The 27316-nt window shown below is 37.0% G+C and overlaps 1 protein-coding gene across 2 annotated transcripts in view; it reads left to right on the top strand.

The window, feature by feature from the left end:
- The first annotated feature begins 900 nt into the window (after window positions 1-900).
- Window positions 901-27316, top strand: part of SLC10A7 (solute carrier family 10 member 7) — a 210536-nt gene continuing 184120 nt past the window's right edge. The window contains exons 1-4 of one of the 2 annotated variants that reach the window (XM_045552085.1): window positions 901-1253; window positions 7433-7515; window positions 13545-13681; window positions 19871-19946. In XM_045552085.1, the coding sequence (XP_045408041.1) occupies window positions 1154-1253; window positions 7433-7515; window positions 13545-13681; window positions 19871-19946 (396 nt within the window). In that variant the 5' untranslated portion in view covers window positions 901-1153. The remainder of the gene's footprint in view (window positions 1254-7432; window positions 7516-13544; window positions 13682-19870; window positions 19947-27316) is intronic. The other variant, XM_045552086.1, reaches the window with a different exon arrangement.

Raw genomic sequence — 27316 nt, 5'->3', positions numbered from 1 at the left:
GTGGGTCAGCTCTGGGGGTCAAGCGAGCCCGGGCGCCCGCGCGCCCTCGGGACTCGCCAGCACAGACCTCACTCCGACCACGGGTACTTCGTTGGCGGGAAGGGGACTTGAGCACTCACTCACTGTCCCGAGAGTAAGATCTGCCTCCACCCTAGCAGTTCCCCCAACTCCCAGGGGCAGGTGTTGACCCGGGAGCGGAGGGGATCTGGGCAGAGCGCCCATCTCAGGCCACCGACCCGGCGAGGTCCGGCCCGGCCTCCTAGGGGTCAGAGGACGCTGGAAAGCGGCGGTCCTGCGAACTTGGGCGTCTGCCCGGGCCCGATTTTGCAACCCATTCCCGGGCTAAAGCTACCCCCAAGAGGCAGCCGCTTTCCCGCGCCCACGGCCGAGCGCGTCTAACCCCGGCCGCCGGGGCTGGGAACCCGGAGCCACCGAGCGGCCTCCCCTTCCCCTGCGCGCACGTCAACGGCGTCGTCGGGGAAACGCCGTAATGGCCCGAAGAAGCGCGCCTACATAAGAACCTGCGCCGCGCCGGCCGCCGCAGCTCCAACAGAGAAACCCCTGCCCCAGGCGCACGCCAGCCCTTCCCGCGGGCTCAGGGAAGAGCAAAAGAGAGGCTCTCCTTGGGGATATACTCCAGAGGCGCGGGCGGCTGTGCTATAAAGGTTTGGTGGGGCAGGAGCCTCGATGAAGCCGGGTGGCTGGGTCGTCTTATGACTCCCTCCCGCACCTGTCATTCAGAAGGTTCTGCAAGTCTCGGCGGCGGTGGCTCTACCAGCCCCAGCCAGCGGCTTCCCGTCCCCGATCGCCTGCGCTTGCCAGCCTGGCCTAAGTCTCTGTTTCGGAGTATCTGCCCTTGCGAGCCCGTGGCCAGAGGTGCTGGGGGCGTTGGTGCGCGTCTATTAGGAGGCGCGTGGTAGTGATGGCGGCGCTCAGTGAGACTTTCCTGTCACTGGATACTACTACTCCCAGCCCTTCTCAAAGCCGCCGGAGCAACCCCCAGGTCTGTAGTTTACTAGTGGCAATTTGACTTGCTCTGCTGCATGTCTGGAGGGACTGAGGAAAGTGTGGAGACGACCCGGGGATTGCGCGATCGCAGTTTGAAAAGAAAAAAAGCCAAACAAATAAACAAAACCCACCCACCCTAACAAACATGAGGCTGCTGGAGAGAATGAGGAAAGAATGGTTCATGGTCGGAATAGTGCTGGCGATCGCCGGAGCTAAGCTGGAGCCGTCCATTGGGGTGAACGGGGGTAAGTGTTGCACCTCTCCGGCTCCACCGCGGCTCCCACTTCAGAACTAGTATGTGAATCTGGGAAAGGAGGGGCAACCGCAATTGGCAAGCGCTTGCCGATCTCAGGGGCACTGACCAGCCTTTGGCCCTTTTGCTGATTTTCTAATTTGCCAACCCCAGAGGGAACTTGTAATTAGGAAAGGGGCAAAGGAATTTAAGCGCAGGTAGCCTTTTCCGCGAACAAACAATGACTCTTGTCAGTGTCAAGGAGTGAGGTTACAGAGAATGAAACTTATTCCTCTTGCCTTCAAAGTAGCATCCTATCCCAAGGGACTCTAGCTTGCCAGGAGTTCCTTATCTATCTTGGAGTGGACTTCATTATCTAGTCTACTTCCAACTCCTCCTCACCCCCACATTAAAAAAACGTGGAGGAAAAAAAAGAAACAACGGCACCCCCGCCCCCAACTCAGATTTTGTGGCCCACATGTTGGAGAGTGATGATTTGCTGCAGTTGCTGGCACTCCAGAAACTCCCAAACCGACTGACACGTTGCACTCTTTCATTACAGGACACTACTTCCGTGTGCTGCCGGGATTCAGTTGCTACACTAGCAGTCTAACAGTTACAGCCTGTGTTAGACTGCGTGGTGTGTATTTTGGCAAGGAAGTGTAGATGGGCTAAAAACATACTTAAATCTCTGAATAGCAGGAGCTTTGCACTGGGGTGATGGGCACTGGTAGGAACACTAAGAAATAGTAGCTTTTTATTTTCCCCCCACACCTTTGGACATTGTTGTCCTACTTTTCAAAAACATTAATTGAATTTCTTCAATTCATTCGTCTTTTGACCTTGTTTGTCAGTTTTCAAGCTTATTGACAGGTTTAATACATGTCATACAACGGGGAAAATAAGGACAGAAGTGAACACACAGTCTTTTTACGGTAGAAAGTGCTCATGAGGATACTAGAAGTTATTTGTACCTTTTTGTTAAAACATGATGGAAGTGAATGATCTCTCAGGAGAATGGTAATGGTTCTCTCTCCTCTCGACTGCCACCCAGTTCCTCTATTTAGAAGTAGCTTTTGGGAACATTTTAAAAGGAATTACTTAAACAAAGATTGTGGAGATTAAAGCTTTTTTGTTTTAAAATTTTGTTCTTCTATATACAGCTTACTACACAATGTGTTGAGTATATGCTCTGTGGGAAGAAATATTGTTGAATGCTGAATCATTTCCCTAGGGCTTTCCTGCTGAGGCATGTATGAGATAGATTCTGCAATCTTACTTGTTCCCTTGGACTGTGCTTATAGAAGTTTTGGTACATTATTGTATCTTAGAAATATTGTTTCCTATTTCACTAGTCCTTATGTCATTAATATAGGATAATTCATTCCTTTAATTATAAAAGAGTAGAATGTTATGAGCTGGAAGGGACTTTGAAAGTATTTGAAGCTAACATGTGTCTTTTACGTAAAGCTGACAATACTGAGTGAAGCTCGAGGCCAGGTGAGTTAGGTTAAGTTAGCTAGCTTACGGAAGAGGAACCACTGGAGACCAGAACTCCCCCTTATTTCCTACCAGTTGCAAAATCTATATTAATGGTTCTGGCAAAAAAAAATATTACAAATGAATAACCATTATAAGAAAGGACTCTATGTAATAAAGATATTTTCCACACCCTGATTTTTAGCCCAAAGGAGCAGAGCAAAATCAGCTAGTATTAGACACAATGTCCTCATACGATTTCTTTGATAGTTGTTTATGTGTAAAAGTTACTTTTTCTGAAACCTAAAGTTAAATGAGCAATTGTTTGGATTTCCTTTATAGGCTATGAGGCTAAGTTACTGATACTTTGTTGCACTTTGAATTGACCTTCCCACCCGTAAAACCTCTTAATAAAAACAAACCTCAAAATAGTACCAAATCACCTTTTCACTTGTGCACAAGAGTTCCCTGACAAGGAATTTGGAGAAAAGAGACTTTATTCCAGTGAACAATTTACAAACCAGGGAGACACACCCTTTGGTATCAAAGAAGGTGCTCTATAAAACAAGGAGAAGGCCCAGGTTTTATAGCAAAAGTGCCCACCCAAGGTACCCAATCAGATCTGTTTATGCAAATATAGGATTGAAACTTGCTTAGTTCTGATTGGTCAATATAGCTAAGCCCTCATTAGTTGAGGTGGGTGAACAGCTCTGAAAGTCCCAAAGATAAAAAGGTGTGAGTTTTTAGGGACCTCATGGTATGTATGTGACCCTTAGTCAGCAAATGGCCGCTTAGCTCTGTTTTAAATTTAGGCCCAGTTAGCCGCTTAGGATCCATCTTGAAGGACTGGCTCTTTCAGGTTCACATTTGTACACACTCCACCTTAAAACAACAAAAATCTAGGAACAAGGAGAGGCTGTTGAAAGTATTACTGTCATATCTTGCTCTTTAGAGTAGTCTAAAGCGCCTCTTTGGCTTGTAACTTTTAGTCAAAAGGTTCCATTTATGGGCTTTGTACACTGGTAATGTGATTTGTAATGCATTCACATTGACTGGACAATTTTCAATTGAACAATTTTTTAAACATTCTTTTAAATAGGAAAAGTTTTTGTAGTTTTTAATTTGTTGTTAAGATGCTCACTTCACCTTTACCTGGATTAATACCTTAATGACTACACTATATTTAAGTATAAGACTTGTACGTTTAAAGTATCACACATACATGTGGTCTGACCTCCCTTTTAAAAAAATCGTTACAGCCAATTGGTGAGTTAATATGGCCGGAAATTTATAGATATAGGAACTCTAAATTAGAGATGTTGAATGACTATCCAAATGGGCAAAAGTATAACAGCTTAGATAATTTAATTCTTAGTTCACTGTTCTTTTTAATAAATTAAATTTCGTTGTTAAATATGTAAAAGAAGGTTGAAATTAGAAAGTTATAGTAGATGTAAATATGATAATCTGTTCCAGTGAGACCTACGGAAGCCCTGAGCTATTGTACACTTTAGAGTTTAAGAGAATTGAATACTGTGCTATTCTTTCTTGGGAAGAGAAAGGTTTACTTCTTTGGAAGTAGAGAGTAAGTTTTTCATTTCCACCTGCATCTTAACTTAAATTATTGTTGTTAATAAGACATTAATCCTAAAAAGAAAACTGCTTTGTTTTCCATTAAAAAAACATAACCAGAAACATGCTATAACCTTAAGTATATTAGCATGAATATCTTAGAATACCTTAGATTAGGTTTGGAAGTAACATTTACTTTGGTGATGAGTGGCTTTTGTGAAACGGTAATAGTTCCTTGCATTCTTAAGTATTCCAAAAACATTTTCGTTTTTTCCTCCCATTAAAAAGCATGGGTTTTGGAGCCCAAAAATTGTTTCATTTTTTATGGCCAATTTTTCTTTTGATTGTGCTAGCCCATTCCATTTTGTTGATAAACCTTTTTTTCTTTTATGTTTAATGGAAAAGTAAAAACATATTTCCAGTTTGAGTTTTATAGCCACCTTAAAATCTGAATCTGGTTATTTTAGTGACTTGGTGGATATAGTTATTAGCTTGGGGAGGGGACACATCATTTTTACATCTTATAATAGTTTCAATGCTCACTGCTGTGCAAATATTTACCAAGTTTTTATTTTAGCCCTAGGTGACTTCTTTTTCTGCATTCCCAACTTGGCTGATCTGTTAGCCTTTCAGTTGATTATGTCTCAGAGGGGACTTGGGTTTCTCTAAATCAAAATTAATTACTCTTTCCCCCTAAAAGGTGCATTGTAGGTAGCTCTGGAATATCCTTACCCATCTCCTTTCATGGATTAGATTTATTTTGATGTGCATCTAATACAGAAGATGGTATTCTCTCAAGAATTTAATACATTAAAAGTCATGAATTCTTCCATTGAATTAATGCCAATTAGTTAATAGTTATGCATATTTATGTATGTGTGGGTGGAGTTAGCTTCTTAAAAAGGAAAGTTGGCCAAATAAGGTAGATGCATTGGCTACCTCAAAGAAACATGCAATCCAAGTAAGTGCCATGTGTTTGCTGTGGAGAAGCATCTTTGGATATGTCCCTGAGCTCTCATTTGCTACCATATTGCTAACTCTAACCCCTCATATTGCACTCTTGTGGGTAACTACAATGAACAAGAATAAGGTCTCATAAAAAGCAAGGGATTGGAGGAAAATACAAAATGATATGAGTTTTAAAAAGCAGGTCTTTTAAAATTCTTGGGAAATATCTTCTTCCCAAAGAAGCTAGATGCCTTGACTTTAAAATCTGCTTCTGAATCACTCTCATCAACTGTTGCAGAAATACTTCTAAGTGTGAGCTGCTGAGACAGATTCACTCATGAGTATAATGTATCTCTTTTTAACAGCTTTTGAATACCTTTACTGCTCCCAAATGTAATGCCTTTTGCGCTTGCCTTCTCCCTTTTGCTCCCTTTTTTAGACCCCAGCAAAATGATTTGTGTAAATGCCAAGCATATTAAAGAATTTATTATAGTGTTTGAGGACATCTTTGTTTCTTTTAATCACTGTTGTACCTCAAATGCCTAAGACATAGTAGGTCCTCAATAAATATTTGTTGAATGAATAAATGGTGATATTTCCTGAGCTTGGTCTTCTGTCCATTTACTGAGCAAGTGGAGGGTTTTGGGGTGTGAAGGGGTTGTGATTGTGGTCTTGTTGTTTTGCTTAGGGGATGTATTAGTTTCTTAGGGCTGCCGCATTAAATTACCACAAACCAAGTGGCTTAATGCTATAGAAATTTATTCTCTCACAGTTCTGGAAGAAGTCTGAAGTCAAGATGTCTTGCAAAAGCTGTGGGGAAGACTTCTTCCTTGCCTCTTCTAGCTTGTGGTGGTTGCCAGGTACCCTTGGCATTCCTGGCTAGTGGCAGTATAACTCCAGTCTTCATGTCATCATCTTCCCTGTGTGTGTGTCTGTGTCCAAATTTCCTCCTTCTTGTAAGAGTACCGGGATCATTGAATTAGCAATCACCCTAATTCTAGAAGAGCTATCTTAACTTGATTACATCTGTAAAGACCCTATTTCCAAATAAGGTCACATTCACAGGTTCTGGGTGGACATTAATTTTGGAGGGGGACACTCCTCAATCTAGTATAAGAGGGCTGAATAGAATGTCAAGTACGAGATGATCTCAGATTTTAAAATGTTGGTATAGTCCAGGATTTCACAGCTTTGGCATTATTGACATTTTGGACATGATAATTTGTTGTTGGAGGGGCTGTTGTGTGCCTTCCAGGAGGTTTAGCAGAATTCCTGATCTCTCCCCACTAAATACCGGTAGCACACTCTACCCTCCAAGTTATGACAACCAAAAAGTTTCCAAACATCGCCAAATGTCTGGGGGTGGGGGGCAAAATTGCCGCTGCTGGAGAACCACTGGTATACAAGTATAAATGTCATTTTCTCAGAACTGCATCTTTTAAAAGAATATTCTTCTTTGGTTAGTACATTAGGTCATGAAGCCAACTGTGTACAAGTCACAAATGATACTTTAAATATCAGGATTGCCCCTCTTGTTCTTATAGTGTTAACATATTTTCAATTCAGCCAACCTAATTCCAGAGAGGATTTCCTGGAGGGCTAGGACCAGGTCTGTCTGGTTCATCACAGTCTCCCCAGGGCTTAGAACAATTTAATAATTATTATAATCATAGGAATATATTATTAAGTACTCTATATGTATTATCTCATTCATATAGTAAGTGCTCAAAAAGTATTTGTAGAATGAATACCGAATGCATACATGATTACAAGCTTTTATTTCTAGCATCCTAGAAGGAATAAAGTAATATTTGCTCAACAGAAGGGAACTTCTTCCATTGAGTCTGTTCTTTGGGTTCAGGGGTATTTTGATTGTTATATAAGCACTGATACCATGATAGATACAATTAGGACCTGTGTTGAAGGATGTTACCTACATGCTATCCTGTGTGCTGCTTCTTCTGGTCTGAGGATACTGTGCTAAACCAGACAGCTATGATCCTTGCCCTCTGGAAAATCCTCTCTCGAGTTAGGCTGCATCACACAAAAGCTTACCTCTGTCAGGACAGAAGAACACTAGGGACAACACTAAAACATAAACGACCACTTGTTATCCTGCAATAGATTCTTCTTTTATACCAAGGTATCTACTGGAATATTTTTTCTAACAGTAACTCATTTTTCTCTTTTTAGGACCACTGAAGCCAGAAATAACTGTATCCTACATTGCTGTTGCAACAATATTCTTTAACAGTGGACTATCATTAAAAACGGAGGTACTATCACCTATGGGGCACATGAAAAGCAGGGAGAAAAATTTAATTTATACTTACTTGAAATTTTAGGGTCCCCTTGTAAAGCCATTTATAGCTATAATCTGAAGGCTTCACTATAACAGAAGATAACTTGGACTTCCAGTTATCTTGAAGAACTTATGTCCTTATGTGCAAAGGACTTGTGTTTCGTTTCTACGTATGCATATTATGAAAACTTTATAGTTGAGCAGTATGGACCCTAAGGATGTGGTTATAATGAGTATGTTTTTAATACGGCAACGGAACATGAAGCATCTTCATGTCTTCTTCAACTTATGGTGATAACTACAGTGGTGCCTGCTATGCTTGGGCACAAGTTGAGCTGTTGATGTTTAGTTTGGGTTTCTGTAACTTCTGCGGATCATCCTTTTTTCCCAGGACTCATGCTGTTCAGTATTGCTTATTTTGTTATAACTTTCAACTAATTTTTATTTTTAAAAAACATATTCTTCCTTAGCATATCTATCAAATATTAATAATATTAACTAATTAATTAATAGAATATTGGTATTTTTCATGCAAATAACAATTTCATACAGACAATATGTGTAATGCTATTTACTGATCCAGGTTTCACTAAACATAGGATTCTCTTTGAAGTAAAGAAATCCAGACATTTTTACATGGGAGAGAGGAATAAGTAGGACTTATGATTCTCTTTTGACTTTTAATGGAAGAAAACAAAGAGGAAAAATACCCATTTACTTTTGAAGAAATTACATAAAGTTATTCTAATATGCTCATTCTTATGTAAATAGGAAAATCTGACTATAAGAAGGATTTTTTTTTGGAAATGGTTTTAAAAGTTAAAATTCTGGTTCAGTGTTATTTCTTGCCTTTATTTATTTTACTTTCATTTTCTTTTAAGTGTGATTTGAATGAAGACCAAATTTAGTTAACTCTTTCTTAGGTCACCCTCGTAACAACATGGAAAAATATTACTTTACTAAATTTATGTCTTCTGTAGCTACCAGGTTGGTATAAATGTTTTTGGGGGGTATTTTTTGATACATGTAGGATTAGTATGTAGTGTTTACAACTGATAAATTGTGTCTCAAGAATTTTAAATATTCTTGAAAATTACTTGCTCTTCTGGAAAAAACTGGCATAGGATGGGATTTCCTAAATATGTCAAATTCCAGTTTTTGTAAACAATATTGATATGAAAGGACCACGATTAGTGCTTACAGAGCACAGGCTTTTTCTGTCAACACCCGAGTTCTAATATTGGTTCTCAAATGTGGGACAGAGTAATACAGAAAGTTACCTGGAGGTCTTCCTGCTGGCCTTGGCTAATGCTCTTTGTGGAGCAGCTGCCTTACCCAAGTCCTCTACTTGGGACGTTGCTCTAACTACGTCCCCTGGTGGCTGCTTAATGGCTACAGCTGTTACTTATGACATGAGAAAGCTGGCAAGAGACTTGATTTCTCTGACTCCTTAGCTTCTTACTTAATGCTATTCTGTAAAGCAGCCAACTTTGTGGGATGCAAGAATTAAAGAAGGAAGAATGTCACAGCTATCAGCATTTCTCTAAGGACCAACTTCCTTCGTAAGCACCTAAGAAACATTCAGAGTCATTCAGCTAATTTGGATGTAATGATGAAGTGCCTTGATCTCATGGTTTATCATGGTATCTAAGTAACCATCAAAGCCATTTCCTCCATCAAAGGCCCTTTTCAAACTAATACATTAAGTCATTTTCAAAAGCCATTTAACTTAAGATGTCCTAGATTGCATCATTGTGTACTATTAAATCATCTCTAAGCCCTGCTAGTTTCCTGGGTAACCTAACTTACTAATTAGGAAGTAGCAGTCTTGTTATTTGTTTTCTAGTTAATAATACTAAATTAATTTCAGCTGGGACTATGATTTCTATATCTTATGGGGTCCTAGGAGAGTGCATTTTTGAAAACAGAAGACAGTAAGTTATTATTGAATTGAGTTTATTTGGAAGCATTTGTGTTGATCCCGTTCAAGTTTGATTTATGTGGAACATTTCTTATGGTATTACTCATTGATTTAATGATGTGTATTCTAAAATTTATTTTACTAATTTATAGAAATTATAAAGGACATGTGCTAATGCAATGCCATGTCTTCAGTTTTATGACATTTGTTAACTCATTTTTGAAATACCTGTTGAAATAGTTTCTGAAATTATGTTATATATTGAAGTGAAATAAGGTCACATTTAAAATTTATTTTATATTTAGCCAACTTCAAACCTACAGTTTCAGAGTATTTGTCACTTAACAGACTGTGGCAGGGTCAATTCACTTAAACAAATACCAATTAAGTGCCATGGCTACAAGGCACTGTGCTTGGGCTGGGGTTGGAAGCAAAGATGAGCTTCAGACTCAAGGCCTGAAAAAGGGTCCTGAATAGGGCAGAATATACAGATTTTTCTTTATTTTTCTAAACAGTTTATTGTTTTTTAAATCTCATTAGCTGAAAAGTAAATATAGCAAATTCTTAACTTTAGGCATATGCTGCTTGTTTCAAGCCCAGAGCTATGAGACTGACTCTCAGAAAGTGAATCAGATAAAGGTCAAATAAGGGTTAGAAGGGAAATTGGTATGTAATGAAAATATTTCTACGTCCCAGTCAGAGCCCTGGCTTTAAGCAATTCTTGATGCTGTCAGTGAGACTCTGGTATAATCGGTACATTATGTGGAGTGTCTCCTTAAGTTTATTTTAATGGAATTTGACCTGTATTACATGTGAATAAACAAAATGTTATGCAGAGGCAACTTTTCAATTATTCATGATGGCATTTATTTGAATATGTGGCCCTAAATTCTACACGGGTATATATAGAATAATACTATTTTGGATTTTATAGGGTTTACTTGCTTCTTTTCTATTGTTAATTTATTTCATCTTTATGATTGTATGAAGATGTGGAAAATAGATGACCCTGGGTTTTTTGTGACAGTCTTGAAAAATCTTTATTAAAAATACTTCCCCTTTGTTAAGAAGTCCCTCATGGCCCAACATGGTAGGTTGTTGTGACTCATTTTGCTGGGTTCTTTACTGTACCACATTCTGATGCAATGTCAATTTCTAATTATCATTTATTAGGTAAGCTAGCATTTTCTATCTACATCTTAGTTTTTATAACTTTTTCTGGTTATAAAAATGGTATTTACTCATTATAGAAAGATTAGAAAGAATAAAAACAACTTATTATCATTCATGTATTTTTAGCCCTTGTTTAAAACATATTTTATATATAGAATAGTTTAAAAACAAAATATTTTTAAAAGTAAAATTGTATATGTATGTATTTGTATACACATACTTACAAACATATACACATACATAATCTTATCCTATTTTTTCCATGTAATTTAATATTATTCAATTTTTTCTTTACTTATATTTTATAATAAAAATAAATTTTTTCCTTTAAGAACATATGATTTATTTACATTGTTCAGAATCAAAAGGTACAAAAGTGTATGTATGATAAGTCTTCCTTTCACCCCTCCACCAGATATCTCGTTCTCTTCTCTGGGGATAACCAATGTTAGCAGTTTCTATGTACCTTTCCAGAGATACTCTATGCAAAACATACAGATGTGTATCCCATCCCTCTACAAAGTGTAGTATTTTATAATGTTTGGCACCTTACCTTACTTTATTGAAAAAACATTTTGTAGATTGTTTCATATCAACACATAAAGAACTCTGTTGCTTTTTGTACACCAAATAGTATTATATTGTATAGATGTGTTGTGATATGTTTTACTTGTCCTTTATTGATGGACATTCAGGTAATTTACAAGGTCTTGCTATTACAAACATGTTGTAAAGGATAACCTAAAAATATGGCATTTGTGAACATATGTGAAGGATAAATTCCTGGAAGTGGAATTGCTAGGTCAAATGATATATGTAGTTTAGGTTGTGATAGATATTCCAAGTACCTAGAATGGTGCCAGGTGCTCAGTAAGTATTTTTTGAATGAAGGAATGAGTTTCCAGATTGCTCTCCGTAGGTTATGCCAATTATACTCCTATTGATAAAGTAGGGCAGAGATCTTGTACTCCCACAGCCTCATCAACATAGTTTTTCATAGCTCATAACACTCTGGTTATACTTATCTAATTCTCCCATATTTGTACATTTAAGTTGCTTCCAGATTTTGCTTTAATAGATAGTGCTGTGACTGTGATGATCAATTCTGTGTATAAATGTTTGTAACCACCGTTTATATCCTTGAGATAAATGCCTAGACATAAAATTTGGGGGCCCAAGAATGTGAATTGTATTATAGTCCTTGTTATACATTCCCAAATTGTTTTTCAAAAAAGTAATGCTGTTTTCTATTCCTATCAGAATTATATGCAAATGGATTAGTTACAGCATTCTGGCTAATCATTTTATTATGATTTTTTTTTTAAACTAAAAAATACTAATATTTATTTGGTATTTATCAAATGCCTCTGAGTATATATAAATGAGATTTGGTTTCAAGACTGTCAAAAATGCTCTGAACTTCTGTTGCTCGAGTTTTATCTGGGGTAGAACTTTAGGAATTCTGATTCATTGTAAGGGTGGCTTGTTTTTTTCTTAGGTCTAATCCAAGGGCCTAATGTGGCTTCTGGTAGGCCCAGTGTCTCCCAGGGGTCTTAAATTAGACCCAGATTGCCAGAAATTCTTTAGATATCATTAGGGATATCTTGTGACCAAAAAAAAAAAAAAAAAGTAACTGCTGTATGTCTCCACACAGGGAGATAGTGGGACCCAGTGAGGCAGATCTCAGAACGTTACCATTGGCAAATGAATCTGGGTTAACCTGCTGTCTATTAAACTGATAAACTTTGGCTAATGTCTTTGAGGCTGAGGATCTCTTGGATCTCTTACTTAAACTAGAGGGGCCGTTACAGTCCAATGTTTATAATCAGTGAATCTCTGGCATCTTTGAATATGTTTTAATGATTACTTGCTTTTTGTTAAAGGACTATACTTTTTTCTACTGCTCTCTGAATTTGTTTTATTTCAACTGAATAACCACATAACACAGATTCAAATACTAATGTTTTAAAATTTATATATAGTTGAACCCCAGAGGTTAACTAATTATCCTTTTTTAGCTGTAAGATTCATAACATGTGCCTGGTTTGTCATGTTTAATGTACATTTTTTCCCCTCTTGGGGCAGCAGTGTCATACAGTGGGAAGAAGCAGGCATGGGTTTGCTAGCATGCTGGAAATGAGTTTAATTCTGATGTGCACCGTGTAGTAGCTCTTAACTTCAATTTCCTCATCAGTAAAATGGGGACAATATTATCTACCTAATGGGTTTATTATGAGAATTGGATGAGGTAGCAATTTCCTCATCAGTAAAATGGGGACAATATTATCTACTTAATGGGGTCATTTTGGGGATTAGAAGAGATAACACATGTAAAATGACAAGCTCAGATCATGGCATATAGCTGGTATTCAGCTAATGTTAACAAAGAAGCTAATGAATAGATTGTAGGTGAAGAAGCCATTTTGAATTAGAGACTATCATGGAAGAAAACATTTTACAAATTATTATTTGTAAATTCAGTAATATCTTGTGACACTGAGGCCTTATAGGTTTGATGTAATGAATAGTGATTATTTAATTAAAATGTGATAGGTACTGTTAAAATTTTTTTAAAAGATTTTTTTTTATGTAGGTAAACATACATGTGTGCTTATAGTGTCAACAATCCTCAAATCTATACCATTGTAAAGATTAGTCATGGTCCATAATCTTATAAATCTGAATTGTTAGGGCATATTACATATTTGAAAGAAATTAGAATATTTCAAAAATTTTATATGAAAATATAATCATCATGACATTCTGTCTCATATGCGTATATAAAAAGTTCAGCTATGAAAAATAACCTCAACATTAAAAGCTAACTCATGTGATGTTATTTTAGTAGCAATCTCTTTTCCAAAATAGCTTTCTTACCTTTGTTTATTTTGTGTCCTTCATTTTTCCAGGAGCTGACCAGTGCTTTGGTGCATATAAAACTGCATCTGTTTATTCAGATCTTTACACTTGCGTTTTTCCCGACAGCAATATGGCTTTTTCTTCAGCTTTTATCAATCACACCCATCAATGAATGGCTTTTAAAAGGGTATGTTTAAATCTTTTGAAGTGTCTACTTTTAACGGGGTGTCTCTAGTGATATTATTGTTTCTATGGCAACTATATACAAAAGTATGCTTTGGCATACTACCTGATAAAGAAATAAAAACACTTCTAACATTATTATTTTTCTTTAAAATAATAGTGTTTCGTCAAGGAGGTTCTTCAAACAATTAACAGAATCTTAAAATACACCTTCATGCTTCATCTTAAAGTTCTGGGATGGATACTTTTCTGGAAATTTAAAAGAGTGGTTTTGGGAGAAATATAAAAAGGACTAGAGGATGTAAGATCTGTGTGCATGTATATAACGTAGACTGTTACTGGATGCTTTGCCTTTGCATTTTAAATCTTACCAAATGTAAACATGTGATGGCTGAGTATAATATGTATTTTTAAAATGTATAAGAAAGAAAAAATATTTACTTTTTCACTTGTTCTAAGTTTGATATAATAGTTCAATTAACAGTAGATTTTTATTAGAGTTTTTCATTAAAAATGTTATCATGTATATTAAAAGGATTTAACAATTTAAAAAAAATTATTTGAAGTGGTTTAAAAGTAACCACATTTTAGCATTATAGTATAATATTTGAAACACGGAACTTAGAGCCTGAAGAGTGAGTTCTGACCCCATCCCTCACATACTATGTAACTTTGAGCAAAGTTATTCAATAGTCTTGGACCTCAGTTTCTCCATCTATAAAATGGATAATCATGTTTTTACTGCCTACTTACTAATGATGTTGGAGATATCAATTGAGTTCACTTATTTATTCATTTATTCAAGCCATTTATTTATATCCTACTATGTGCCAGGAATTATTATAGGAATTGGAGAAAAATAGTGAAATGCCAGCTAGTTCTGCATGTTGGGGAGACTCAGGGCATGTGATTATCAATAAACAAGTAAATTGATGAGCAAGATAGAGATAAGTGATGTGAAAAAAGAAGTATGGTGTGATATGGTTGAAAGTGGTTGGGTGGGCAGGCTGGTGATTAATTTAGATTGCAGAGTTCTGGGGACAGAATGTTCTAGGCAAAGGAAACAGAATGTACAAAGGCTCTAAGGCAGAATCAAGCCTGATGTGTTGCCAGGTCAGCAAAGCAACCACGATGGCCAGGCCTGGTGATACAGAGGAAGAAAAATATGACTTGGAGGTGGACAGGTAGGCAGGAGCCCGGTATGCAGAGATAGGCCATTCAGATTGTATTCTGAGTGCTGCAGGAAAAGTGTTGGAGGAATGGAAAGGAGGGAGTGATGTGGTCTGATTTATATTTGCAGATGATTCCTCTGGCTGCTGTGTGGAGAGTAGGTGGTAGAGAATAGAGAGGAAGCTAGGAAATCAGCATGGTGAGGTAGCAGTGTAAGGGAGAGAAATGAACGTGTGCCGGATAGATCTCAGAGTTAGAGCTTCCAGAACCCATGGGTGGGGGGATATAGAATGAGAAGGACAGAGAGGAACCAAGGGTGACTTTTGGGTTTTAGATATGAACCACTGGGTAATTGGTGGCATCATTACTTAATAGGGGAGAAATAGGTTAGGAAGAGAGGGGGAAAGGGTGCTGTTTTGGCCAGATTGAGTCTGAGAGAATAAACATCAAATTTCACCAAAAAGCATAAAATGCCACATAAATATAACATTATTTTACAGCAAGTATGTATTATTCATATCAAGAACCAATAGTTACTGAGTATCTGCCATGTGTAGGGCACTCAAAGAATAGGAAGATAGCTACTCATTTTTGTGTCTCCCAGAAACTTCAAGCTAGTTGGGTATGTAGGACATATATGTAAGATAGTAATTAACCAAGATGGAGAAGCATATGATTTGTCAGCTGAGTGGTGTAATCAGTTAAAGAATAAGCAGTTCAGCAAAGGCTGGGTACTCCTAAAGTAGAGAGTTCAAAAATGAGGCATTAGTAAGAGAAAGAGATAAAACATTTCCTTAGAACCAACTTGCAGAAGACCTGAACTACTGGGTTGAACAGTTTGCATTTGAAGATATAGATGATGGGGAGAGAGCTCCTAAAAGTACTAAACAAGAGAACAATGTGTTAAAGAATGGTCATTAAGAAAGATTAATCTGATAGCATTATACTGGGTTTATTATTAGAAGAGTAATACTTAGAATCTCAGGATGCTAAATAAAACAAACATACAATTCTCGCCTTAAGATGTTAAACCTAAAGAAGTATACACTTGCTCAAACTCACTTAAAGAAAGCTCTTCCTAGCTCAGTTTTTCTCCCTCCTTCTCCCCAGTTTGAAAGTACTCCCTTAGTATGTTAACTTGAGGGAGTTGCATAGCTCCTACCTCAGAATTGTGTTTAAGCCATTGAAATAAAGACATTCTGAACACATGCTCCTTCCTTGCCTTGTTATGTTCAAGGGACAGAGTGGAGGTAGAGCGAACATTCAGCAGGCATTTTTAGGTATCCAGACTTGGGTGAAAAGCATCTAAACAGGGATGGTGGCAATAGTTAGAGGGAAGAATGGACAATTGGTTGTGGCAATGGATTGATTTCTGAGGAGCAAGTGGAGTCACATGTAACTTCAAAGTTTCAAACTGGATCATTAGGAAAAAAACTGATCCATTGACAGAAATAGGTAAAGTCAGAGGGGAAATTGATTGTTTTAGAAATTATATAAATTCATTCTGGAGATCTATTGTACAGCATGGTGACTATACTTAATAATAGTGTATTGTATACTTGAAAATTGCAAAGAGAGTAGATCTTATATGTTCTCACCACAAAAAGAAAACAAAACAACTGTGAGGTGATGGGTATATTAATTAGCTTGATTGTGGTAGTCATTTCATAATGTATACATATATCAAAACATCATGTTGTATACCATAAATATATACAATATTTATGTGTCAATTATACCTCAATAAAGCTGGAAAAAAATATATGCAATATTAGACATGCTTAGTTTGAGGTGGCAGTCATAGGCAGTTACAAATTTGGGAATGGTATTTAGGGCTAAAAATGTAAATTTGAAAGTATTCGTACATATATTGAAAATGAGATTTGAAAGAAAGCAGGAGAGCCAGCAAAAACCCGAGAATGGGCTGGTTGAAAAGATAGAAGATAAATTGGAATGAGGAAGTACGAAGGTAACCAAGAGTGCTCTGAGAAGCAAGAATGTATACAAAATGAATATGGGAAAAGGGTTTTAGATTTGGTGATTTGGAGATCACTGTTTATGTTACTGATACAGGCCCTCGGGCTCTCTGTGTAATAGAAATTATTAATAGTAAGAGGCCAAATGGGAGTCACAGGCAAGGCTTTATCGAGGCTCATGTTTGAACACAAGGAAGACAGCACGAAGGAAAAATCCCCAGTCTGGCCCCTGGAGGGGAGTTCAGGGAGAGTTTTAACGAGGCTTAGGCGGCAAAAGGGTGCCGTGTAGGCACGTGGAGGTTGAGATAGTCTTGTGCCTGCGTAGTCCTGTTACCTGCTTCTTCATGTGTTCTATGTCTGATTATCCTGTTAAATCTCTCCCCCAGGTGTGATTTTTAGCATTAAAATGAGATTATAATGAGGGAAAAGTCAGGATAAGGTCAGCATGGGGGTCCTTGTTGGCGTGAGGTGGTTAGACCCATACAGGTCTGGTTTCTTTGGAGCCAGGTTCTTTATCAGCTAGTGTCAGCATCTTGCTTCAGTGGTCTTGGAAAACATTACTCAAGAGACAGATGGCTTGGCCCTGTCCTTTTATGGGTATGGGCTGAATTCCAGTGGGTAGGAGGTAATTTACTTTTTTTTTTTTTTCCTTCTTTTAAAGTTAATTAGGCTGGGTCATGCTGTCCAATGTTGCCTCCCTTGGTCAGAAGTAAGGACGGAGCCTTGTCCCTATACTGTCTCAGTTACTTTTAAGGTTACAATTTTTATTAGTAGAGGGGGCACAAGGCCCATTTTAGAGTAGTAAAAGGAGAATGATCTGTGGGGTCATGGAGGTAGAGCACTCTTTAAAAAAGGTCAACAGCGAGTCACAATGAAAAAAAGCAGGATTGTATCCTCAGGAGACAATAGTAATAATTTTGTTGTTAGTTATCTATATTTGTGCATTGAATCTTGTGCCTCCTTGAAGGCAAGAATAATGTCTTATGCTGTTTTTTTTTTTTTTTTTTAGTACCCTGGTATAGGATCCTACCCATGGAAGGCATATGTGTTCAATATATAGTTTAGGGATGTTTTTAAAGATAGGAAGAATTCTCTTTTTTTGTACATAGAAGGAAAGTGGTCAGAAGTGAGAGAATGATTGGAGAAGCTAGAAATATCAAAAGTACCTGAGAATACCTGTCCCTAGTGTTGGTGGTAGGGGGAATAGAAGGCACAGAGGCTGGAGAGGGAGATCTAGATTAGTCTTTGACGCTGGATGCCAGAATAAAAGGTTAACCCTCGGTAGCTGGCTTTGTGAACTTGGGCAAGTTACTTAACTCCTCTCTTCACTTCAGTTTTCAGTAAAATAAGAATAATAATGGTATTTATCTTAAATAATTTTGAGGACTAAATGAGATAGTGCATGTAAAATATCTAGAATAGTATCTACTACAAATGGTAAAGCTTAGTAAGTATTAGTGATGATAATAGTGGACCACAAGGAAGGCTCAGAGATTATGAATTCATAATAGGACAGACTACTTTAGCATCACATGGGAAAATAGACCTTAAAGGATCGTATCATATTGAACTGAATTAAGATGGAAATTCCATAAAGCATATTTTCTTATGTTTCAATCAAAATGAATTAAAACATTTTTATTTTTTATTTCAGAGCTAATGTAAATTCCTTGCATAAAGTTTAGATAATAAATTCTCACAAAAAAGAATAAAAATACAATTTACCCTTCAACAACTCAGGGGTTAGGGGTGCTGACCCCGTGTAGTTGAAAATTCACATATAAGTTTTGATTCCCCCAAAGCGTAACTACTAATAGCCTACTGTTGACCAGAAGCCTTACCTATAACATAAACAGTTGGTTAACAGAGATTTTGTGTACTACATGTATTATATACTGTATTCTTATGATAAAGCGAGCCAGAGAAAAGAAAATGTTTTTAAGAAAATCATAAGGAAGAGAAAATATATTTACTATTCATTAAGTGGAAGTGGATCATTATATAGGTCTTCATTCTCATCATCTTCATGTTTAATAGGCTGAGGAGGAGGAGGAAGAGGAGGGATTGGTCTTGCTGTTTTGGGGGCGGCAGAGGCGGAAGAAAGCCCATGTGTAACTGCACCCTTGTAGTTCAATTTTGTGTTGCTAAAGGGTCCACTGTAATCCGTACTCATACTCATTCAAAATCTAAATCAGATACTCTGTGTCCTCTATGCCTTGTAGGAACTTTCCTCTTAGGTCAGCCACTCACTCTCCCCAGAAGGTATATTCTATATGAATTCTGAATAGTGTTTTATCTTTTATTTTTAGCACTTATATTTACTACTCATAGTTTCATTTGCTTCTCATGCAGTTTATTGTCTATCTTAAGCTGAGAGAATAGACTTGTGATCTTGGGAGTATGCACATAATTTAATAAAAACCAAATTGAGAATAGATACTAGAATTTACTACAGAGTCTGAATGCGAGAAGTATATGATTGTGTCATGCCTTTTTCTATAATGATATTATAGCATGAAACTGTCTTTTATGAGATGAAAGTTTGAGAACTGCTGTTTTATAGAAGGAAATCAGAAAATGTAAGGTTGTGTTTTATTATATATTTTTGAACTTTGGAAGTGGTTTTAAAGCTTTAATTTTACCAAAAGACTTCTACAAAAAGTATAAGGAAAAATTTATTATTTTTCTTGAAAATAACCTAAGATTATATACACTTACCAGATGATTAAACATTTTGGTTATCTTTTAATGACTGTACTCAGAATAACTCAACTGCTTTTCCAGTTGTGTAATAAGAGCTTAAGTAACTTAACAAATAAAACCACCCAAGCCTGTGGAATAGAATGAGAGCTTAGAACTCATGCATTTGCAGCATCTTCCAAGCCATGTTGCCTCACATAGAATTGTCTAAATCCAACAGGGCATGTGCATCAATAAATAATTTCCTATTTTCATTTGCTCAGCTCTTCTGTTTTAAAATAAATGTAGTGAAATCTATTTATAATTGAAGAAAACTATTTATAATTGGATTTTATTTTATTTTTCAGTTTACAGACAGTAGGTTGCATGCCTCCTCCTGTGTCTTCTGCAGTGATTTTAACCAAGGCAGTTGGTGGAAATGAGGTGAGTCATGGGGACTAACTTTACTTAGACGTAAGTGCATGCTGAGCTTTTATTTTGTTCAAAACTATGTTTTGAACATGAAGGAATCATGTCACAGAAAACTCATAACCATAGCAGCTTATGAAAGAAGCAGGTGTATTCACATAGTAGGATGATGCTAGAATTGGTCATGATGAGTGGAATTGAGGATTTCAAAGAGCAGAGCAAGGGAGATGAATGAAATAGAGATGGTGATTTTTTTTCTACCTCAGTGGGAAATTGGAAGACAAAGGACATAGGCGTCCTAGGAAAGGGACTTTTCATCTAAGACTCACAGACTGAGGATACCCACTATTGGCTAGTCCTTAGTTGCTAAAAAGTTCATAATGAACTAAATTGGTGGTAAAAGGGTCAGTATGTTTAATGGCAAGTGAAAGTGATATAGAAAGGAGAAATTAGGGCAGGTTTCTAAGATGAGATCAAAGAAATCATTCAATTATTAGGGGACTGGCAAAAAGAATTGTATTTGTTTATTGAGGTAGCAGTTGTCCATTTCAGAAGCTGTTTACAGGTGGTTCTTCCTTGGCTGAAAGGCCCTACAACTTCATACTGAGGGACTTTTTGTGATGGCTTATTTCTCCTTTTCTACCTATATTCTCTCATTCAGAAAAGGATACTATTGAACGAGGGAAGACATAATGGGTTCCCACTTCAGTTCATGCTTAGGATTTTGTGTTCTTAACATCTATTTTCATTTTCATCCAGTTTATGCTTTCCAAAAGTATTTCCTGAGTACCTGCTATATTCTTTTTTAAACAGGTTTATTGAAGTATCATTGACATACAATCAACTGTATGAATTTAAACAGTTTAATGTTTTGACATATGTGTACACTTGTGAAATCATCACCACAATCAAGACAGTGAACATGTCTGTCTACCTTAGTCATTTTGCATTGCTATAGAAGAATACGTGAAGCTGGGTAATTTATAAAGACAGAGGTTTATTTGGCTCACAGTTCTGGAGGCTGTACAAGAAGCATGGTGCCAGCATTTGCTTCTGGTGGGGACTTCAGGAAGCTTCCAATCATGGTGAAAGGCAAAGAGGGAGCAGGAATGTCAGTCACATGGTGAGAGAGGAGGCAAGAAAGACAAGAGGGGGCAAGAGAGAGGGAAGGAGGTGCCAGGCTCTTTTTAACATCCTGGTCTCATGGGAACTAATAGAATGAGAACTCACTCATTACTGGGAGGAGAGCACCAAGCCTTTCATGAGGGATCCACTCCCATGACTCAAACACCTCCTGCCAGGCCCCACCTCCAAAATTAGAGATCAAATTTCAACATGAGATTTAGAGGACACAAATATCCCAACTATATTACCGTCGCCCTCAAAAGTTTCCTGTGTCCCTTTGGCATTTCATCATCTGCCCTTCTTAGCACTCCTCTTCCCCAGGCAGCCACTGACCTGCTTTTTGTCACTATAGATTAGTTTGTGTTTTCTAGAGTTTTATATACTGGAGTCATACAGTGTATGTTTCTTCAGGATTTTGTGTTATTAACTTTTTTTACATTTCATTTATGCTCTTGTATATTTACATATACTTTATATATAACATATGCATGTTTAGTATATGCTCTCATGTATTAAAGAAAATGCGTGGTTGTGTACTGTGTATTTGTTTTTAAAGATTTGCGAATGTATACAGATATAATAGTGTCATTTGAAATGATTCTTTTATTTTTAGTTTACAAAGTTATTATATAACTTGGGAGGACTTTCTTTGTTACTTATATACCTTTCATTTTAAATGATTTTTAGTAAAATTATTGGTTACCAAATAATTCCATTTTATCATGGAATGAAAGAATTATTGCATGCCTTTAAACTCACAGCCTGTACTTTGGCAAGAAGTAACTTTATTACTTTTTGTTAAAGTTAAACAATGATTTCTTTTTTTATAACTTAGGTTATTTTTGTTCCAGTGAGCCCACTAGAATTTATAATGATTTTAGCAGCAGAAGGAACTCAATGTATGTGCATAACAATGTATATAGACTGGAATGCCAGTATATATTTTAGGTATTTAAATGAGACTGTTTAGGGACATAGCTGACTGACAGCCTTATTTTGTGGCTTTTAAATTTTAAACTATTTTTATTTAAATGCTGGAAACATGGTTAGGTTCTCTTCTGTGGTTGTTATTTATTCATTCCAGTATTTGAAACACAATTTTTCAAAACTGCAAAATTACAGGGTGTGCTGCTAATGTGGTCCAACTGGTGGTGAAGGTGTTTGTGTGTGTGTGTGTGCACATGTGGTTGTAGTTCCTTTTTTTAAACAATAGAAAAAGTAATAAGACTTGGAGAATCCTAGTTTCATTGCCAAATATAAGAAGATAGATCAGAATGTTTTATATTTTATTCTGACATGAGAGGCACAGAATAAACACTTATTCGTTGTTTAAAACCATGTACATTAATTTAGTTGAATTTTCTGTTTGAAATATAAAGTTCTGTGGTAGAAAATTTGATTTTTTTTTTCCTCCAAAACGCTGCAAAAGTTTTAAACCTTGTGAGACTTGCTAAGAGAATCACTGTATTTAAAGTCAAGTTACTTCTGCCTTATAGCAACTACCACAGGGATTCCTGTTATAAAAGAACTTTTTTTTTTAAGATACTAGAGAATTATTCCCCCATGTTTGGAGAGATTATGTGGTTTTCATATTGTTGTTATAGAGATACTTTATTTGTCTACCATTTATGCTGGTGTTTAGTGAAAAAGCAAGAAAGGTAGGGTTTAGGAAAAGATACACTCTCTTCTTTTACCTCAATATTTCTTCTTGTAAGGATTCAGCTAAAAGCCATTATCTAAACTGTGAAGTGAATATGAGGCTTTAACTTCCAAGTAAAGTTACAAAGCTATAGAACTTTGTAAAATTTTGGGAGTCTATGTATTAAGATGAGTAGGAGAGAAATATAATTAAGGATTTCTGTCTTCAGATCTCCAAAGGAAAAAAGAAAAAGAAAAGAAAAGCATTAAGAATCATAAAAGTCAGGGCAAGTTAGGAAGGAGTTTCCAATCAGATCTGGGAGTAATATTTATGCTACACTCCAGGTTATCTGTGTTTAAGGCTAAGCATGATCATTTGAACCAACATAATAGGCACCTTTACCCTAATAGCAGTGTACTGATTATAGACATGTTATTTATGTTTACTTGTTTATTATTTTGTTTCCCAAAATGGATGTCGCAGACCACTTACACTGGTATTACCTGGGTGATTAGAAAAATAAACTTTTCTTTATATCCACCTTAGGCCTATTGAATTAGAATGTCTGGCAAATGGGCCTCAGGAATCTCCTTCTTTTTAAAATTACAAAATAGATTATAGATACAAAAAGTGTGTAAAACATATACATACAGTTTAAAGCATAATAAACAACCCTATGTCCACCATCTAGCTTTAAAAATAGAATGCAGTAGCCAGCCAGTAGTTAAGCATCCACTTAACTTGTCTTAAGTACTGTTTTCCACCATAAACAATAATAAGGACAGTAAGATTTTGTAGGGAGAAAAAGTAATCTTTTGCTCACCCATCGCAAGGTTTATAGCTGACACCCCTATAACAAAAGACAGATAAACAAGAGAAAAGCATAACAAATTTATTTAACCCAAGTTTTACGTGACCCAGGAGGCTTCAGAAATGAAGACCCAAAGACCCAGGGAAAACTGTTTTTATGCTAAGTCTGATGAAAGAAGTGGATAGTTGTGGAGAAACATGATTGGACAAAAGGGTATATGATCTAATGATAATAAACTGGGGGCAATTTAGCCAGGCCTGTTTTTTCAGATTCTTTTCTGTGTCTCTGTAAGACATGCCTCTCCCCTAACCGTGGGTATGGGGCAGGACACCTGACACATGAGGGTCTTCAGGAGAGAATGGAAGAAGTCAGAGAGTGACCTTTCTAGTTTCTATAATCCTCCTTGGGGGAGAGTAATTCCAGTTTCTATAATCCTCTCAGGGGCAAGAGAAAGAGGGACAAAGGACAGGTGAGTGGGGGAAGTTTAGAGAGACTTTCTAGCCTTCGAGGCCCTCCTGTTTCCTTTAGCTCAAAAATACTCAGGATGTCAAGCACCAGACTTTGGGGTATTGTGTTCTGAGCCCTGACAATCTGGTGTCTGCCTTTTAGAAGCTTACATTTAGTGTGATATTACAGTTTTCAAAAATCTCTATTTCATGTTGTAAACCTCACAGAAATAAGCAAAATAGAGTGGAATAGTTTTAGATTGGCCCTTATCATGAAATTATTGTTTTCCTAGTTCAGTGTAGAAAAACCTAAAACCACCCCATGTGATTCTGGCCCCACCTGGCTGTATATGACAGTCAGAACTTCAGTTTCGGGATCTGGACCTCATTTGCTGCTTATAGACATTAGACCTTTGTCTTGCTTAGTCTAGTGTTAAGATGATGTACGTCTTTTAATGTAGACATATTTAGCTGGCATTTTCATTATATTTTATTTAGCAGGTTGACAGATTTTAGAACCCTTTGATAGTCATGTTAACTTCCAAATACACTTTAAAGAAACATTTTGATTTTGGATGTAGAAGAAAGGCAGTAAGTGAAAATAAATGTGTGCATGTGCGTGCATGTGTGTGTGTACGTGTGTATGTGTGTGTGTGTGTGTGTGTGTGTGTGTGTGGTGTCATCAATGGAGTCGGTGCCCAAATCTCTTCAAAGAAAATTTAAGAATGTCTCCTGAGCAAAGAAAATTATTACCTGTGGTGAACCCTTTAAGTCATAGACAAAGGTCATGGCCATCTAAATGTATTTAAAATACGTTTTCTATCTGCTTGGAAAGCAAATGAAGCACTCATTACTAACTTTAAAAGTATAGCTATGAGATTTTTGCTAGAGGTGAAAGATCAAGATCATCACAGTCCAAATGGAGACTGAAAGTTCAATTTCAGTGAGGCATGAAACATTTCAGGGTTAGTTTGCATTATCAGTGGGGAGTTGGTCTTGCTAATCCAATGCATGAAGATAAGATTCATTGAAACATTTATAAAGGTAGTTAGTGTAGATCTTGTCAGCAGAGAGAGAGGACTTGGAGTGAGAAAGAAACCTGATCTGTCAGTCACTGTTGCTGCTTCAGCAATCTCTTGGCCTTTCTCTTCCTTGCCTTTCTCCTCTGCTAAATGGGGTTTCTATTCTGGCTTGCAGTGGAAGGTTAATGGCATCCTGGAGGAATCTATGTCTGAAAAAGGCTGTCAGTGTTAAGCCTTCTTGCAAGCTGGCCGATGTATTAATATATTTTTTATCCCCCAGCCTGGGAAATGGTAACACTTTTCCCTCTTTGACAAATGAAAGAACAGAAGTAACAGCAGCTGCAACAAGAAATTCTATGTCCCTACTCTTCTACCATACCTATCCTTTAGCTTCCATCTTATCTTCTGGGTGGGGTGAGAATTCTTAGGGGTAGAAAGAGTTGACTGTGTTTTAAGCTGCTGTAAAACTTGTTGAAATGTACCTAGATTTTCCAGAATTTTTTTGTATAACAGAATTTTCTCATCTTGCTTCTCAAATTGTCTTCTATTTCTACTACTCTAACCAGAAGGGTGCTCTTAATGGCTAGTAGTGATATCTAACCACCAAATTCAGTGGCCAATTCTCAGGTCTCATCTTCTATGACTTAACTGTAGCCCTTGACACCAGGATCACTCACATCCAGCTTCCTTCTGCTTCCCTCACACTAATCTCTCCTTATTTTCTTTCTGCATCTCTCATCACTTCTTCTTTTTTTCTTGTCTGGTTCCTTTCCCACCCTAATGGGAGTATCTTTCAGAAACCTGGTTTTAAAACACTTTGTTTAGCCTTGCCAGATTCCTGTTTCTGAGTCCCTCTCTCTATAACTAAAGCCATGTGACTTTTGGATTGTGGATCTGACTCTGCCTGAGACATTGGTACCAGTCCTAAGCTTGGGTGAGAGGTATTTAAATAACTGCTGCTTAACGTGCTATGGACAGCATCACCTCCGTTGCTGCTAGGCCACCTGACCTTGAGCAAAGGGTACCCCTGCCTTGGAATCAAAATAGGTGCTTGATTCCTGCTTTTACCATTACTCACCTAGTGGCCTCAGTAAGCCCTGCACCTCTCTGAGCTTTGGCTGCCTCATCTGAGGAGCTATAATATTTACCAACTTATTTCATAGGATTGCTTACAAGGATATCATGAATTTATATGTGGACATACTTGTAAATTGTGGGGGAACATGTCAAGCAAGCATCAGCATTGTCATTATTACAGAGGTTTGTTACTAATCATATTACTTGGTTTTCTGAATCATTACCATTGCTATCTCTAGAATTTGATCTTTTAAGTTTACTCATTCATTCACTTCATTCATTTATTCAGAACTATATGTTGAGCTGGGTGTGGTGATGAATACCTGTAGTCCTAGCTATTTGGGAGGCTGAGGCAGGAGGATCGCTTGAGCCCAGGAGTTCAAGGCTGCAGTGAGTTATGAGCAAGCTACTGCACTCCAGCCTGGGTGACAGAGTGAACCTTATCTCTTAAAAAAAATGTGTGTGTGTGTGTGTGTATATATATATATATATATATATATATAAATACATATATATAGAGAGAGAGTACGCACTTGCTATAGCTTCCTGTATACACATAGTACATTTATAGAATTTTCAGTTTAGTAAATGACATAAAACAGATGCAGTATAAGATGTTTAGTATTTAAATAAATTTGATAAATTGGGTAATTTAAGTTTATTAATTTGCATTATAAGTCCTCAATATTTTTGTATAAATATTTCCTGTCATAACCTGGAATATGCATGTCAGATAGCCAAGATAACCCTTTTTGGAATTAAAGGGCATAGGAAGCCAAATGAGTAATTGAAAGATTGCTCTGAGAATTCAGAACTAGATAAAGGGAATTGAATATATTTACAGGATATTTCCTCTAAACTATAAAGCCTGGAAAACCATCCCAGCTTCACGCTAACAAATAAGAAAACAAGCCACAAAAGCAATCAGGTACCATGTCTCTCTTAAACAGTTCTACAGAGACATTGAAAATTTGTTATTAATCTCATTCTCCTTTGTCAGTATTAGAAAGTTTGCATATATTATGACTAGGAAAATTTTTTTGATAATTTGGCTTATTTCAATTAGTTACGTTTTAAATATCAGACTTCCTTTTTAGGGATGCACTAGTCTAAACAATACACTTATAACTTCTTGTAGTTAATCTTATCTGATTAATGTTCACATTTTTTGTATCTTATAGAGAATTTGATTATTTTTACCTTTATTTCCAAATTCTGGGGATATGCCTTTTTTTGGTTCTATGGCTTATCTGTGCACTGACTGC

The sequence above is a fragment of the Lemur catta genome, chromosome 5, assembly GCF_020740605.2.
Source record: "Lemur catta isolate mLemCat1 chromosome 5, mLemCat1.pri, whole genome shotgun sequence".
Classification (NCBI taxonomy): domain Eukaryota; kingdom Metazoa; phylum Chordata; class Mammalia; order Primates; family Lemuridae; genus Lemur; species Lemur catta.
This window is presented reverse-complemented; position numbering and strand designations above follow the sequence as displayed.